Source organism: Xenopus tropicalis, chromosome 8, assembly GCF_000004195.4.
Source record: "Xenopus tropicalis strain Nigerian chromosome 8, UCB_Xtro_10.0, whole genome shotgun sequence".
NCBI lineage: Eukaryota > Metazoa > Chordata > Amphibia > Anura > Pipidae > Xenopus > Xenopus tropicalis.
Window position 1 is genome coordinate 137,357,709 of NC_030684.2, and position 19,194 is coordinate 137,376,902.

Below are 19,194 nucleotides of genomic sequence, written 5' to 3' on the forward strand. Positions count from 1 at the left end.
GGGTAATTATATCTTAGTTGGGATCAAGTACAGGTACTGTTTTATTATTACAGAGAAAAGGGATTCATTTAACAATGAAATAAACCCAATAGGGCTGTTCTGCCCCAATAAGGGGTAATTATATCTTAGTTGGGATCAAGTACAGGTACTGTTTTATTATTACAGAGAAAAGGGAATCATTTAACCATGAAATAAACCCAATAGGGCTGTTCTGCCCCCAATAAGGGGTAATTATAGCTTAGTTGGGATCAAGTACAGGTACTGTTTTATTATTACAGAGAAAAGGGAATCATTTAACCATGAAATAAACCCAATAGGGCTGTTCTGCCCCCAATAAGAGGTAATTATATCTTAGTTGGGATCAAGTACAGGTACTGTTTTATTATTACAGAGAAAAGGGAATCTGTTAACCATTAAATAAACCCAATAGGGCTGTTCGTGTGACGTCAATATGCACAGGGCGCGACGCTATAAAAGGGCCTGTCACCGCCACGCAAGAATCCGCATAAGTAGAGGAGTCGCAGAAGAAACCGGAGCGCCCGGCTACAACCAGCGCATCCCACTGTCCCGGATAGTTCCATGAATGTCCCGCATTTCCGTAATAGATTACGGAAATGTGGGACATTCACGTAACTATCCAGCGGAGCGGGATGCGCTGGTTGTAGCCGGGCGCTCCGGTTTCTTCTGCGACTCCTCTACTTATGCGGATTCTTGCGTGGCGGTGACAGGCCCTTTTATAGGGTTGCACCCCGTGCATATTGACGTCACACGAACAGCCCTATTGGGTTTATTTAATGGTTAACTGATTCCCTTTTCTCTGTAATAATAAAACAGTACCTGTACTTGATCCCAACTAAGATATAATTACCCCTTATTGGGGCAGAACAGCCCTATTGGGTTTATTTCATGGTTAAATGATTCCCTTTTCTCTGTAATAATAAAACAGTACCTGTACTTGATCCCAACTAAGATATAATTACCCCTTATTGGGGGCAGAACAGCCCTATTGGGTTTATTTCATGGTTAAATGATTCCCTTTTCTCTGTAATAATAAAACAGTACCTGTACTTGATCCCAACTAAGATATAATTACCCCTTATTGGGGGCAGAACAGTCCTATTGGGTTTATTTCAAGGTTAACTGATTCCCTTTTCTCTGTAATAATAAAACAGTACCTGTACTTGATCCCAACTAAGATATAATTACCCCTTATTGGGGGCAGAACAGTCCTATTGGGTTTATTTCAAGGTTAACTGATTCCCTTTTCTCTGTAATAATAAAACAGTACCGGTACTTGATCCCAACTAAGACATAATTACCCCTTATTGGGGGCAGAACAGCCCTATTGGGTTTATTTAATGGTTAAATGATTCCCTTTTCTCTGTAATAATAAAACAGTACCTGTATTTGATCCCAACTAAGATAAAATTACCCCTTATTGGGGCAGAACAGCCCTATTGGGTTTATTTCAAGTTTAACTGATTCCCTTTTCTCTGTAATAATAAAACAGTACCTGTACTTGATCCCAACTAAGATATAATTACCCCTTATTGGGGGCAGAACAGCCCTATTGGGTTTATTTAATGGTTAAATGATTCCCTTTTCTCTGTAATAATAAAACAGTACCTGTACTTGATCCAAACTAAGATATAATGAATCCTTATTAGAGCCAAAACAATCCTATTGGATTTAAATCATTTTTTGGCAGACTTAAGGTAGGAGATCTGAATTACGGAAAGACCCCTTATCCGGAAAACCCCGGGTCCCATACCTGTATATATGACGCAGCAAGCATATGTGCTATTTAGTCCTACTTACTCCATGTAAGTAAAGATCTTCATGCATCATTTAGGGGGCTCAACCCTCTCCAAGTGAGCACCTGAGAAAGGTTGATCCTTCAAAACTCGTGGAGATTTCAATAAACATGGACTAAGTAGCACTTATGCTTGACTTGAGTGTCATCTGATTTTTTTGTTTCATAATATATGGTCCCTTCAGCAAAGGGGTATCTTAATAGAGCACCATATTCATAATTAATAGTGTGTTTACAGAACTTGAGGGTTGTTATTGTATAAAATACAATATGTATGCATAGCATCTCCTCATTTTTGCCCACCCCTTCACTTAAGTCAGAAGAAGCAAGACAACATGATGTGAGGGTCACCTGGAAACCTGCTATCTCGAAAGGTTTGGGCCTACAACCTACTTCATACAACCTCCAGCTCCCCTGTAGGTTTTGGGCAAAACTTCTAACAAGGCCCCAACCTGTCTGTGACTGGCCTCTCTGTTGATGTAATGACCAAAAAAGCCCATAAATCTCACGTAGAAGAGTGGGGACGGATTTTCCTGCGGCAAGACAGCCAATCAGACATGGGTTTCTTTGGAATCTCAAAAGTGGAGAGTAACTTGCTTGTATGATTATTGAAGTGCACCTTCCTGCAAGGGGAGCCTATACTATGCACAGTATTCTGCCTTCTGATGGGCTCAGTGCGATGGCTAGGAAGACATGACTGGGCGAGGCCTTGGGCTATGTGCATTTTAATCAATATACAATTTAGTGCTTAAAAAAATCTTGGTTCTCATGGTTTCCAATATAATATAATTTTTGGAAATTGGCATGCATTATGACCTTTATACTGGGACCCCATTTGGCTATGTTGCCAGGCCTTGCCATTGAAAACAAGGTGCAGCACAGGTCAGAGAAAAACCTGAAAATGTGAATTTTATGGGGTAGGCAGTCACAAGACTGTAACTCAGTGACCTGTGACAATGGTTCCAGTTTTAACTATTACTTAAACTACCTTACCCAGCTTGGGCATATGGTATATACTGCCAACAGCTCCAAGGAGAAGACCCCTTTACTTAAGTCAGAAGAAGCAAGACGACATAATGTGAGGGTCACCCGGAAACCTGCTATCTCAGTAGGTTTGGGCCTACAACCTACTGTGACCTGTGACAATGGTTCCAGTTTTAACTATTACTTAAACTACCTTACCCAGCTTGGGCATATGGTATAAACTGCCAACAGCTCCAAGGAGAAGAAGACATCACCAACTTTGTTTGCAATGTATTTGATGGTTTTTTTATCGGTAGTTTTAAAAATGATATAAACAAGTAAATAAGTGCTTTGAGTCTATCAACACATAGAAAGATGGCTATGAAATGCTCAAACAAAATAAGGAAGACCGCCGGGGTCCTGCAATAAAAATAAATTAAATAATAAATACATATGGTTTGTGAATGACCAAAGCTGAGAAGGCAGCTGGCTGGGTGAAAGGGTTTTAAAAGAGGTCGAAATCGAAGGTATCGATGCTGGCAATGGGAGCCCTCCAGAAATTGAAGGCGTTATACTGGGACAGATATTCTTCCCCGTCCTCCTTCTTCTTCTGGTCTGCTGAGGTCTTGGCTCGGCGGGTCTTGCTGTCTTCGAGGCCTAAGCACTCGAGTTCAGAGAGGTCCAACTCTGGAATTGGAAGCTTCCAGAAGAGGAAAGAGTCGTACTGGCTGCTCAGTGTGTCCAGCATTATCACCTAGGGAAAGAGAGAACCACAGTGCACTGGAATATCACCCATGGGAGCATGACAATCTAAATGCATTTTCAAACAGCAGACCAATAGCAAAGAAGTCAAGGCCAGCCTCTCATTGTTCCATCTGTATAGAAAGAAAACCCCTAAATAAATACTTTTTCACCAATAATTTTTGTGGGTTTTGATTCTCTCTGACAGCTCACTGGCAGTGCACAAGAGAAGGTCTAATCCTGACCAGTGTGAACTTTGGCACCTTGTATTAACCCCCAGGCTGCCCAATCTTCCTGACATTCTTCAGAGAAGGTATAGGTAACATTATCTCTCCCGCTGCACAGTCAAAACTTATCTTAAAACCCTTGGTCAAGGTCTGGTCTGCAAAGTCCCTATAAAATGTAGCATTATATGCCAGCCAATAAAAGCTGACGACTCCCTTCAGAACCTCCTCCCTTTGTAATGGGGCCAAAGTACACTTGCTCTATGCTGACTATCCATTGATGACAAGCTGAAGATCTACTGTTATGTAATGGTCCACCTTTTCAACCACCACTGGCCTAGAACATTCAGGATAATAATCACCTTTGTCAGACAATGTAGATGTTTTTGGTATCCAAAATAACATGCATAAGGGACATCCAACCTATGGCCCTTGCTGCATACCCACCCACAAAATTGAAAATAATTTATAAATGATAAAACGATAGGGCCACCTTGCTTTTGTGGACCTCCCAAAAGCCAGCTCTGTACATGGGAGAGACTTGTTGCCTATGAGCAAATCGTATGACCACACCTTTTCCAATAAACTACCTTGTTTTTATAGGGGTTGCCTACTTGGATTTCCTGCCTCTAATGATTTTCAGTCAAGCAAATGAACCAGGGCCCCCAACCTACAATGGTAAGTCTACTACACCCTTTTTATATAATTCATCTCTTGTGTGATTTTATCGGACCATTGCATTATATACTTCTATGCTCCCACTAAATGCAGCAGCCCTGCCGCTGTCAGCACTGCAGCAGCAGCAATGCATGCATATTTAATTCTATTCCTCCTGAGTGACAGACACAGCTCCCTCTCTGCTGCACCCACCCTGCTCTGACATCCTCTCTATTTATAATCCCCGTGTATTTTGGCATCGTCACTCCCCACCCTCCAGAATGGCCATATATTTCATAGCCCAATATGCCACCTTTGGACTTACATATCCATATTACTTTATTCGAAATAAAGGGTAAGCCAAATTATACTGGGAAAAATATTATAGCCATTTTCTGCCAGATATTCCTTGGATCGTCTATTAGAAATATTTGCCAGTAGAGTATTTTTAAATACTTTGAAGCCATATATCGTTATGGTAAGTACCATTTTTTTATCTAGGGGTGTTCTGCCTTTTTTGTAAGAATATGTTTTTTTAAATATTATGTTTTTTATTCTTCCTTTCACCTTAGCTAATATGGTGTCTTAGGTGGGGCTGCAGAACTAAATGACAGCTCTCACTTTGTATCTATGTCTGTCTGTCTATGTATCTATGTATCTATCTCTCTATCATCTATCTATCTATCTATCTATGTCTATCTATGTCTATCATCTATCTATCTATCTATCTATCTATCTATGTCTATCATCTATCATTTATCTTTATAGGTCAGCCCTGTTTCCGTGCCTTTAATTAAATTAACGGAAACCAAATTCCCAAATTTCAGACTTCTGTCTGTATGTAAAATGATAAATGAGTTAGGGATGTCACCAAAACCCCAGAATTGCTTATTTAATCGTTATCAGTCTATCAAGGGCTAGGCAATGGCTAATCTATCAGGAAAAGCATGTATCATATATGCAGACAAATCATGCAGCCTCTGTACTTACTGTGGGTACCAGGATGCTGCAGTCAAGGTGCAAGACGGTTGGTCGCTGCCCTCCCTGTGGCAGAGAAGCTGCTGTGATATCAGCTGGGCTTTGTCTCCGTCTGAAAGGCAGCTCCTCCTATACAGACGGATTTATCCCTGCTCCACTGCAGCAGAGGATTCTGGGCCAATGAATCAGCCAAATCCAAGAGGATTCTCATTGCCTTATAGGAACACATCCCTGGGGGCCGGAACCCATTACTATTCCACATGTAAAAGAGGGGGTTGTAAAGATGGGATGCACAGTGTCCTTACAATAACATCATTCCATACAATATATACTCCTTGATTACTAAACTGAAATGGCAAATGAATGAGAACATTTAAAAAACAAAATGCTGAGATAAAAAATGGTTTCATGCCAGTAAAACAATGGTGCAACCCTATAATTGGTTGCTTAGTAAAACCACTGGAGGCACTGTTTCACTGGAGTGTATAGAAAATCTAATAATATTTTACACACACACACACACATATATATTGGATACAAAACAATCCTGTTGGGTTTAATTAACGTTTATTGTATTGTAGGTATGGAGATCCAAATTACTGAAAGACCCCTTATCTAGAATACCCTTGGTCCCAAGCATTCTGGATAATGGGTCCTATACCTGTACCAGTGAATATCCCCGTGGGCACTTCCCCCTTACAATACACACAAACAATTGACAAATCTGTCCTTTGTATATTTTTACTTTTTTCCCTAATAATAACATTGGCACCAAGTGTAAGTTTTACTGGCCAGGTGGCAACCCCATGTGTCACATGGCTGGCCAAACCTCCCAGGAAGTGACAGAGCAGGAATAAACCCTCAGGGCTGAGACAGTGCTTCCTATTGGCAGTTAAATGGGCCGGGCTTACAGGTGCTTCCTGCTTCTGTTTCAAGAAGAGAGAAGGGGCGGAGCAAGCATGGGCCTTGTTGTGCAGAATGTCAGTTGCTAAACTACAGCTCCCAGTATCCTCTGCTGCTCAAAGGTAGATACCCGGCAGCTGTACAGCCCTGGTGCAAATGAAAGTAGGGGCAGAGAGAGGGGTGGGCAGTGGTGCGAGGGGGGGGGGTTGGTTATGGGTGGGAGTCGGAGGGCGGGTGCTGATGGGTGAGGGGGGCAGATTCTAGTGGGGGTGCTGATGTACCATGATGGGAGGCAGAGAGGACAGACCCATGGGAGGTGTAGCTGGTTGGTACCACTGTGTTGGGGTGAGGGTAGAATGACATATCTGGCCCCACCCAGTGCCATAAGGAGTTTAGGGGTTACTTTATTGCTGTAAATAATTCAGTCACTCGGGGGTTAGTGAGCCCAGGGGGGCCCAGTCCGACACTGCTCTTGGTTTTTCTCTCATCAGTGTTATTATCTGTATGTGCTACTGATATTACCCCCCACGGGCTAACACTAATGGGAAGCTCCGGGCTACTTACAGCCGCCCTGGGCTAATGTGTTGCCCCAGTTCCAGGCTATATAGATATCCTCAGGAGATACACAAACCACTCACACACTGCATAAAAGGAACAAAACTACAGTTTATCTCTTTAAAGGGCCAGTTGCCTATTAGTATGTGAGAGAATGCCCTATTCTTTGCACCGTTCCAGTTGGTCTTCATTTTTTATAGTATATTAATTATTTGTCTTCCTCTTCTGCCTCTTTCCAGCCTTCAGATCTGGGTCCCTGCGCTACCTGGGGTCACTCGTAACAATGGGGGCGCCCTACGTAATATCACTGAGACCAGCAAATTGTAACGCTGAGTGGCTAATGTCAAAGACTCGTGAGTGTGAGTGTGAGGCCCCACATGGAATAATATAAAGTGCACATTTCCACTAGAAAGTACAAGTATGGGATCTGTTATATGGAAACCCATTATCCAGAAAGTTCTGAATTACGGAAAGGCTGTCTCCCATAGACTCCATTCAGTGTCGGACTGGCCCACCAGGATACCAGGAAAACTCCCGGTGGGCCCAGGTGTCAGTGGGACCTCCTGCTCCTGACCATTTGGCCTGCTTCATGCTCATTCCTTATTTCTGAATGGGAACAAAGAGGAGAAATAGATGGAAGAATAGATGCTAGCATGTAAATAAAAGAGACTAGAAGAATAAAGAGGTTGGGTGAGGAAAGGAGGAAAAATAGTTTGGAGAGTGGGCCTTTAGTCTAAGGTTTTCTGGTGGGCCCCTGGGGTCCCAGTCCGACACTGACTCCATTATAAGAAAATAATTCTAATTTTTAAAAATGATTCCCTTTTCTCTGTAATAATAAAACAGTACCTGTACTTGATCCCAACTAAGATATAATTACCCCTTATTGGGGGCAGAACAGCCCTATTGGGTTTATTTCATGGTTAAATGATTCCCTTTTCTCTGTAATAATAAAACAGTACCTGTACTTGATCCCAACTAAGATATAATTACCCCTTATTGGGGCAAAACAGCCCTATTGGGTTTATTTCAAGGTTAACTGATTCCCTTTTCTCTGTAATAATAAAACAGTACCTGTACTTGATCCCAACTAAGATATAATTACCCCTTATTGGGGCAGAACAGCCCTATTGGGTTTATTTCATGGTTAAATGATTCCCTTTTCTCTGTAATAATAAAACAGTACCTGTACTTGATCCCAACTAAGATATAATTACCCCTTATTGGGGCAGAACAGCCCTATTGGGTTTATTTCATGGTTAAATGATTCCCTTTTCTCTGTAATAATAAAACAGTACCTGTACTTGATCCCAACTAAGATATAATTACCCCTTATTGGGGCAGAACAGCCCTATTGGGTTTATTTAATGGTTAAATGATTCCCTTTTCTCTGTAATAATAAAACAGTACCTGTACTTGATCCCAACTAAGATATAATTACCCCTTATTGGGGGCAGAACAGCCCTATTGGGTTTATTTCATGGTTAAATGACTCCCTTTTCTCTGTAATAATAAAACAGTACCTGTACTTGATCCCAACTAAGATATAATTACCCCTTATTGGGGCAGAACAGCCCTATTGGGTTTATTTCATGGTTAAATGATTCCCTTTTCTCTGTAATAATAAAACAGTACCTGTACTTGATCCCAACTAAGATATAATTACCCCTTATTGGGGGCAGAACAGCCCTATTGGGTTTATTTAAACAACAAACGTTCATCGATCCATGGCAGCTGGAAGAGTAAAAGCAAAAGGCTGATTGGTTTATAATAATAATGTTTCATATTGAGCAGCTTCACTTGTCATGAGCAAAGGGGGGAGTGGGTTAGACTAATTGTATAACTTCAAAGGGGGTTGCCAAAATGCCTGAAGCCCTCTGCCCTATGTGCATTTATTGCCAGTGTTAGGTGGAACATCGCCCTCTCCTGGGGCACTTTAGGCAATTCACCCCCCACCCCAGGCCCCTGATTCACTCCTTCAGTGCTGGGTTCCTAGATTCCATTCCAGATAAGGGCACTATTGGCAAGGAATGGCTATGTTGTACCCAATATATAGAGAGTGAGTATAACCCTCTATATCAGTGCTGTCCAACTGGCGGCCCGCGACCCCCCTCTGTGTGGCCCCCCACCTGTCTGGCTGCTTTGATGGCTTACTCTTGTGTAAGCTTTATATGGTATCAGTACTGTGATTAACTGCCCCCCCTGCATGGTTCTCACCTCAGATTCAGGCTGTAATCCCTCTGCATTGTTTAAAAATGTAATCCCCTGTGTTGTTCACCCCTTTTAATCCCTGCATTGTTCACCCCCTGCAGTGTTCACACCTCAGGCTCAGGCTGTAATCACCCACATTGTTCCCCTGTTCACACCTCAGGAGCAGTAGAAACCCACAAATAATCCCTTCACCCTACAAAAAGAACATATACTGAGGTGGTACTGCAATTAAAAAGTTTTTTTTAATGTATAGTTATTGTGCAGACTGTAGGAGCAGTGCCAGTATTGTGTCACTGTATGCTGCCTGTGTGTGCCATACACACAGGCAGCATAGGGCAAGAAGAGTATGGCACACACAGGCAGGGTAGGGAAGGCAGAGTATGGCACACACAGGCAGGGTAGGGCAGGCAGAGTATGGCACACACAGGCAGGGTAGGGCAGGCAGAGTATGGCACACACAGGCAGGGTAGGGCAGGCAGAGTATGGCACACACAGGCAGGGTAGGGAAGGCAGAGTATGGCACACACAGGCAGGGTAGGGAAGGCAGAGTATGGCACACACAGGCAGGGTAGGGCAGGCAGAGTATGGCACACACAGGCAGGGTAGGGAAGGCAGAGTATGGCAGGTTTTTGCTGTACTACAACCATTAATATGGGCATGGTCATGTGATAACACGGGTGCGGTTTCAAGTGGGTGCGGTTTCAAAAAGGGGAGTGGTCAAAACTGGCTTCCATTATCGTCCCTCCACCACGCAGGTCGGAAAAATTCCGGCCCTCGGTACCACAAAAGTTGGACAACACTGCTCTATATGATACACTGTCATTAGTAACCCATAACTTACTGATATGTCCCATAGGTAAATGAGCAGCTACCCAATAGGGGGCAGACTGGGGCCTCACTATACAAACCCCACAATAAATGAATGTATATGTATGCAGATGGGTATATATGGGGCGCAGTGATACCCAGGCAGGAACATGTTAAATACCTGCAATAAATGGACTGACAATAATACACAGAAATTGCTGCTACTGTTTCTGACCAGGTGACTGCAAAGAGGAGTCAAGAAAACAAGGAAAGAGGAGCCAGAGGCGGCCGCCATATTGGAGCCCTTGCATTCATATCCTGATCTGTGGGCCAGGAGTAGGGATTTATCAAGCGGCCAGACAGCGGCGGCACACAGACCTACGCTAAGTACCACTCACTTCCCTGTGATAAACCATCAGTTATTATGGGCCCTATTACTCTTACTGATTAGTCGCTGGGGTGCCCAGCAACACCCACGGCCTATATTTCCTTACATTGGTCAGATAAATGGGCGGGCTGTTGTGGGTGGGAGGAGCCATGTTTTGCTACATAAAGTGACTGTGACCAGTTGGGACAGTGGTTCCTATAACCGTTGTTACATTCTGTGTCCCAGGGGCCCAAAATACTTAGGGCCATTGCACCCAGGGGCTGCTGTTCATACAGGCACATTGATTGGCTCCTGATAAAGTGAGTCCTGGTGTGAATGTGATGGGCCCTTAGATTGGTGGCAGGAACTGGGGGGGACTATTCAAATAAAAGACTGGCACAGTAACGCCACCTTGTGGCTCAAATTAGGAAAATCTTGTATATTATTTAACTGCCCTACTATTACTGTAATCAGTTACACTGACTCCTTGCTCTGTGTTAAAGGGGAAGTTCACTATTATATTATCTATAAAAATATATACATATTATACTTATATCTAACATACAGTATATGTAAATACTATATAATATAATATATATGTAATACACATTCTTAAATTATGCTTCCAATTCTGCCTCTTTACAGGGATAAAGGGGCGGCAGTGAGGCTCAGGGGTTGGCAGTGTTGCCTAAGAGTGATTCTGGCCTGGGCACCATCTGCAAGGAGATGGGGGTGTCTGTGATCTTCCCATTGTGGGGTGCTGGGCAGCCTGAAAATTAGGGGGGTAACTTATTTGCTGCCGTAGATATACTTGGAGCACCGACTTAATGACTGATACCCATACCTGTAACCTTGTTATACGCTAAGGGGGGTTCAGATCAGATGTTGGACCTCCAAAGGGGGCTTGGGTAGAAAAACTCAGCCCATTCCTTATTAACTGACCCCTATGCACCCTATTACCCCCCATCTTTATATCCTTCCCAATGTTCCCATCTAGTCTCCTTCCTTCTGGGGGATTCCTTCTTCATCTTCCATTTGGCTTTACTTGGCCTCTCTGGATATAGAGATAAACCTGCACCGTGCTGTAATTGGTTTGTTCCATCCAACCCCAGCCCTACCCAGCATCCCATGGGGCAGGCACTCGGGGTCTCACTGAGTGGCCTGAGAGGGACTAAACTGGCCACGAATGTTTTTATTTTACCCCAATGGCTCTATACCCGGCCCATTCCCAAACTGTGTCCCCTTAGCCCCCCCCTGGGTTATGTAATGGGGTTGGCCCCCAGATACAGGCAATTCATTTCATATAATGATAGACCCCCCCCATGGCCCAAAGCAAAATTCATTTTTGTTTTTTATCCATTATCTCTATCATCTATCTATCTATCTCTGTATCATCTTTCTATCTATCTATCTCTGTATCATCTTTCTATCTTCTATCTCTGTATCATCTATCTATCTATCTATCTATCATCTATCTCTGTATCATCTATCTATCTATCTATCTATCTAAACATCTATCTATCTATCTATCTCTGTATCATCTATCTATCTATCTATCTATCTAAACATCTATCTATCTATCTATCTCTGTATCATCTATCTATCTATCTATCTATCTCTGTATCATCTATCTATCTATCTATCTGTCTATCTATCATCTATCTATCTATCTCTGTATCATCTATCTATCTATCTATCTATCATCTATCTCTGTATCATCTTTCTATCTTCTATCTCTGTATCATCTATCTATCTATCTATCTATCTATCTATCATCTATCTCTGTATCATCTATCTATCTATCTAAACATCTATCTAAACATCTATCTATCTATCTATCTATCATCTATCTATCTATCTATCTATCTATCTCTGTATCATCTATCTATCTATCTATCTCTGTATCATCTTTCTATCTTCTATCTCTGTATCATCTATCTATCTATCATCTATCTCTGTATCATCTATCTATCTATCTATCTATCTAAACATCTATCTATCTATCTCTGTATCATCTATCTATCTATCTATCTATCTATCTATCTATCTGTGTATCAGCTATCTATCTATCTATCTATCTATCTCTGTATCATCTTTCTATCTTCTATCTCTGTATCATCTATCTATCTATCTATCATCTATCTCTGTATCATCTATCTATCTATCTATCTAAACATCTATCTATCTATCTATCTCTGTATCATCTATCTATCTATCTATCTGTGTATCAGCTATCTATCTATCATCTATCTCTGTATCAGCTATCTATGTATCAGCTATCTATCTATTCTATCTCTGTATCATCTATCTATCATTCATCTATCTATCATCTATCTCTGTATCATCTATCTCTGTATCATCTATCTATCTATTCTATCTCTGTATCATCTATCTATCTATCTATCTATCTATCTCTGTATCATCTATCTATCTATCTCTGTATCATCTTTCTATCTTCTATCTCTGTATCATCTATCTATCTATCATCTATCTCTGTATCATCTATCTATCTATCTATCTAAACATCTATCTATCTATCTATCTATCTATCTCTGTATCATCTATCTATCTATCTATCTATCTGTGTATCAGCTATCTATCTATCTATCTCTGTATCATCTATCTATCTATCTATCTGTGTATCAGCTATCTATCTATCTATCATCTATCTCTGTATCATCTATGTATCAGCTATCTATCTATCTATCTATCTCTGTATGATCTATCTATCTATCTATCTCTGTATCATCTTTCTATCTTCTATCTCTGTATCATCTATCTATCTATCTATCATCTATCTCTGTATCATCTATCTATCTAAACATCTATCTATCTATCTATCTATCTCTGTATCATCTATCTATCTATCTATCTGTGTATCAGCTATCTATCTATCATCTATCTCTGTATCAGCTATCTATGTATCAGCTATCTATCTATTCTATCTCTGTATCATCTATCTATCATTCATCTATCTATCATCTATCTATCTATCTATGTGTTACTGCCATTGGCCCCACCCTATAGAATCAGATAGATTGGGGGGAGGGGTTAGTAGGTGGGAACCAATGATATGAGAGTGGAACATTGGGCCAGTAAATGATATGGGGTAACAGGGGCAGTGCTAGGGGCTCAGTGTTCCCCACACACAGTACCAGTTGGGCTCCCCCTTGATAAGAGCCTGAGATGCGTCCCTGCAGTTGGTCACAGCCACAGAATGTAAGGGGAACAAAACCACCACAAATGGGAACTTTTCATGTTTATTTATGAGATTAATGAAATACAATATTCCAATATCAACAAAGATTTCTGGTACAACTTTCTGCAGGATCAGCAATCTCAGGAACTCAAGCAGTCGAGCTCAGCGCAGTCCAGTAAGAACCTCAGGAACAGGGGACTCGGGAACTTGAGATCAGGATCAGAAGGTTCCAGATCAGCAGATTCAGGATGGAAAGGTCAGCAGGAACAGCCCCCTACCCATACCCAATCCCCCTATAGAGAGATACCATCAAACTGGCAGCATAGGTATTTCTATGAACTAAGCACAATCCTGCAGGAACAGCCCCCAAACCATACCCAGTGCCTGGACAGAGCAATACCATCATAATGGCTGCATGGTTATTTCTCTGTACTAAACACAATCCTGCAGAAACAGCCCCCAAACCATACCCAATCCTGCAGAAACAGCCCCCAAACCATACCCAGTGCCTGGACAGAGCAATACCATCATAATGGCTGCATGGTTATTTCTCTGTATTAAGCACAATTCTGCAGAAACAGCCCCCAAACCATACCCAATACCTGGACAGAGCAATACCATCATAATGGCTGCATGGTTATTTCTCTGTAATAAACACAATCGTGCACAAACAACCCCCAAACCATACCCAATCCTGCAGAAACAGCCCCCAAACCATTCCCAATGCCTGGACAGAGCGATACCATCATAATAGCTGCATGGTTATTTTTCTGTACTAAGCACAATCCTGCAGAAACAGCCCCCAAACCATACCCAATCCTGCAGAAACAGCCCCCAAACCATACCCAATGCCTGGACAGAGCAATACCATCATAATGGCTGCATGGGTATTTCTCTGTACTAAGCACAATCCTGCAGAAACAGCCCCCAAACCATACCCAATCCTGCAGAAACAGCCCCCAAACCATACCCAATCCTGCATGAACAGCCCCCAAACCATACCCAATCCTGCAGAAACAGCCCCCAAACCATACCCAATCCTGCAGAAACAGCCCCCAAACCATACCCAATCCTGCAGAAACAGCCCCCAAACCATACCCATTCCTGCAGAAATATCCCCCAAACCATACCCAATCCTGCAGAAACAGCCCCCAAACCATACCCAATCCTGCAGAAATATCCCCCAAACCATACCCAATCCTGCAGAAACAGCCCCCAAACCATACCCAATGCCTGGACAGAGCAATACCATCATAATGGCTGCATGGTTATTTCTCTGTACTAAGCACAATCCTGCAGAAACAGCCCTCAAACCACACCCAATACCTGGACAGAGCGATACCATCATAATGGCTGCATGGTTATTTCTCTGTACTAAGCACAATCCTGCAGGAACAGCCCCCAAACCATACCCAAAGCCTTGACAGAGTGATACCATCATAATGGCTGCATGGTTATTTCTCTGTACTAAACACAATCCTGCAGAAACAGCCCCCAAACCATACCCAATCCTGCAGAAACAGCCCCCAAACCATACCCAATGTCTCGACAGAGCGATACCATCATAATGACTGCATGGTTATTTCTCTGTACTAAGCACAATCCTGCAGAAACAGCCCCCAAACCATACCCAATCTTGCAGAAACAGCCCTCAAACCACACCCAATACCTGGACAGAGCGATACCATCATAATGGCTGCATGGTTATTTCTCTGTACTAAGCACAATCCTGCAGAAACAACCCCCAAACCATACCCAATCCTTAAGAAACAGCCCCCAAACAATACCCAATGCCTGGACAGAGCGATACCATCATAATGGCTGCATGGTTATTTCTCAGTACTAAACACAATCCTGCAGAAACAGCCCCCAAACCATACCCAATGCCTGGACAGAGCGATACCATCATAATGGCTGCATGGTTATTTCTCTGTACTAAGCACAATCCTGCAGAAACAGCCCCCAAACCATACCCAATCCTGCAGGAACAGCCCCCAAACCATACCCAATCCTGCAGAAACAGCCCCCAAACCATACCCAATCCTGCAGAAACAGCCCCCAAAATATCCCCAATGCCTGGACAGAGCGATACCATCATAATGGCTGCATGGTTATTTCTCTGTACTAAACACAATCCTTCAGAAACAACCCCCAAACCATACCCAATCCTGCAGAAAAAGCCCCCAAACCACACCCAATACCTGGAAAGAGCGATACCATCCTAATGGCTGCATGGTTATTTCTCTGTACTAAGCACAATCCTGCAGAAACAGCCCCCAAACCATACCCAATCCTGCATGAACAGCCCCCAAACCATACCCAATCCTGCAGAAACAGCCCCCAAACCATACCCAATGCCTGGACAGAGCGATACCATCATAATGGCTGCATGGTTATTTCTCTGTCCTAAGCACAATCCTGCAGAAACAGCCCCCAAACCATACCCAATGCCTGGAAAGAGCGATACCATCCTAATGGCTGCATGGTTATTTCTCTGTCCTAAGCACAATCCTGCAGAAACAGCCCCCAAACCATACCCAATCCTGCAGAAACAGTCCCCAAACCATACCCAATCCTGCAGAAACAGCCCCCAAACCATACCCAATGCCTGGACAGAGCGATACCATCCTAATGGCTGCATGGTTATTTCTCTGTACTAAGCACAATCCTGCAGAAACAGCCCTCAAACCACACCCAATACCTGGACAGAGCGATACCATCATAATGGCTGCATGGTTATTTCTCTGTACTAAACACAATCCTGCAGAAACAGCCCCCAAACCATACCCAATCCTGCAGAAACAGCCCCCAAACCATACCCAATGTCTCGACAGAGCGATACCATCATAATGACTGCATGGTTATTTCTCTGTACTAAGCACAATCCTGCAGAAACAGCCCCCAAACCATACCCAATCCTGCAGAAACAGCCCCCAAACCATACCCAATGCCTGGACAGAGCAATACCATCATAATGGCTGCATGGGTATTTCTCTGTACTAAGCACAATCCTGCAGAAACAGCCCCCAAACCATACCCAATCCTGCATGAACAGCCCCCAAACCATACCCAATCCTGCAGAAACAGCCCCCAAACCATACCCAATCCTGCAGAAACAGCCCCCAAACCATACCCAATCCTGCAGAAACAGCCCCCAAACCATACCCATTCCTGCAGAAATATCCCCCAAACCATACCCAATCCTGCAGAAACAGCCCCCAAACCATACCCAATCCTGCAGAAATATCCCCCAAACCATACCCAATCCTGCAGAAACAGCCCCCAAACCATACCCAATGCCTGGACAGAGCAATACCATCATAATGGCTGCATGGTTATTTCTCTGTACTAAGCACAATCCTGCAGAAACAGCCCTCAAACCACACCCAATACCTGGACAGAGCGATACCATCATAATGGCTGCATGGTTATTTCTCTGTACTAAGCACAATCCTGCAGGAACAGCCCCCAAACCATACCCAAAGCCTTGACAGAGTGATACCATCATAATGGCTGCATGGTTATTTCTCTGTACTAAACACAATCCTGCAGAAACAGCCCCCAAACCATACCCAATCCTGCAGAAACAGCCCCCAAACCATACCCAATGTCTCGACAGAGCGATACCATCATAATGACTGCATGGTTATTTCTCTGTACTAAGCACAATCCTGCAGAAACAGCCCCCAAACCATACCCAATCTTGCAGAAACAGCCCTCAAACCACACCCAATACCTGGACAGAGCGATACCATCATAATGGCTGCATGGTTATTTCTCTGTACTAAGCACAATCCTGCAGAAACAACCCCCAAACCATACCCAATCCTTAAGAAACAGCCCCCAAACAATACCCAATGCCTGGACAGAGCGATACCATCATAATGGCTGCATGGTTATTTCTCAGTACTAAACACAATCCTGCAGAAACAGCCCCCAAACCATACCCAATGCCTGGACAGAGCGATACCATCATAATGGCTGCATGGTTATTTCTCTGTACTAAGCACAATCCTGCAGAAACAGCCCCCAAACCATACCCAATCCTGCAGGAACAGCCCCCAAACCATACCCAATCCTGCAGAAACAGCCCCCAAACCATACCCAATCCTGCAGAAACAGCCCCCAAAATATCCCCAATGCCTGGACAGAGCGATACCATCATAATGGCTGCATGGTTATTTCTCTGTACTAAACACAATCCTTCAGAAACAACCCCCAAACCATACCCAATCCTGCAGAAAAAGCCCCCAAACCACACCCAATACCTGGAAAGAGCGATACCATCCTAATGGCTGCATGGTTATTTCTCTGTACTAAGCACAATCCTGCAGAAACAGCCCCCAAACCATACCCAATCCTGCATGAACAGCCCCCAAACCATACCCAATCCTGCAGAAACAGCCCCCAAACCATACCCAATGCCTGGACAGAGCGATACCATCATAATGGCTGCATGGTTATTTCTCTGTCCTAAGCACAATCCTGCAGAAACAGCCCCCAAACCATACCCAATGCCTGGAAAGAGCGATACCATCCTAATGGCTGCATGGTTATTTCTCTGTCCTAAGCACAATCCTGCAGAAACAGCCCCCAAACCATACCCAATCCTGCAGAAACAGTCCCCAAACCATACCCAATCCTGCAGAAACAGCCCCCAAACCATACCCAATGCCTGGACAGAGCGATACCATCCTAATGGCTGCATGGTTATTTCTCTGTACTAAGCACAATCCTGCAGAAACAGCCCTCAAACCACACCCAATACCTGGACAGAGCGATACCATCATAATGGCTGCATGGTTATTTCTCTGTACTAAACACAATCCTGCAGAAACAGCCCCCAAACCATACCCAATCCTGCAGAAACAGCCCCCAAACCATACCCAATGTCTCGACAGAGCGATACCATCATAATGACTGCATGGTTATTTCTCTGTACTAAGCACAATCCTGCAGAAACAGCCCCCAAACCATACCCAATCTTGCAGAAACAGCCCTCAAACCACACCCAATACCTGGACAGAGCGATACCATCATAATGGCTGCATGGTTATTTCTCTGTACTAAACACAATCCTGCAGAAACAACCCCCAAACCATACCCAATCCTGAAGAAACAGCCCCCAAACAATACCCAATGCCTGGACAGAGAGATACCATCAAAATAGCTGCATGGTTATTTCTCTGTACTAAACACAATCCTGCAGAAACAGCCCCCAAACCATACCCAATGCCTGGACAGAGCGATACCATCATAATGGCTGCATGGTTATTTCTCTGTACTAAGCACAATCCTGCAGAAACAGCCCCCAAACCATACCCAATCCTGCAGGAACAGCCCCCAAACCACACCCAATCCTGCAGGAACAGCCCCCAAACCATACCCAATCCTGCAGAAACAGCCCCCAAACCATACCCAATGCCTGGACAGAGCGATACCATCATAATGGCTGCATGGTTATTTCTCTGTACTAAGCACAATCCTGCAGAAACAGCCCCCAAACCATACCCAATCCTGCAGAAACAGCCCCCAAACCATTCCCAATGCCTGGACAGAGCTATACCATCATAATAGCTGCATGGTTATTTTTCTGTACTAAGCACAATCCTGCAGAAACAGCCCCCAAACCATACCCAATCCTGCAGAAACAGCCCCCAAACCATACCCAATGCCTGGACAGAGCAATACCATCACAATGGCTGCATGGTTATTTCTCTGTACTAAACACAATCCTGCAGCAACAGCCCCCAAACCACACCCAATACCTGGACAGAGC

General features: G+C 43.5%; 1 protein-coding gene across 2 annotated transcripts in view; it reads right to left on the bottom strand.

Annotated features, from left to right (window-relative positions):
- Positions 1–3,055: 3,055 nt before the first annotated feature.
- The window catches only part of mllt11 (MLLT11, transcription factor 7 cofactor), a 36,518-nt gene continuing 20,379 nt past the window's right edge, over positions 3,056–19,194 (bottom strand). The window contains exons 3-4 of one of the 2 annotated variants that reach the window (XR_004219875.1): positions 5,389–5,627; positions 3,056–3,530 (exon numbers count right to left, since the gene is read on the bottom strand). Coding sequence is in view for 1 of the 2 variants with exons in the window: in XM_002937262.5 (XP_002937308.1) it covers positions 3,282–3,524 (243 nt within the window). In the remaining variant the exon portion in view is untranslated. Of the gene's footprint in view, positions 3,531–5,388; positions 5,628–19,194 lie in introns of those variants that run through there. The other variant, XM_002937262.5, reaches the window with a different exon arrangement.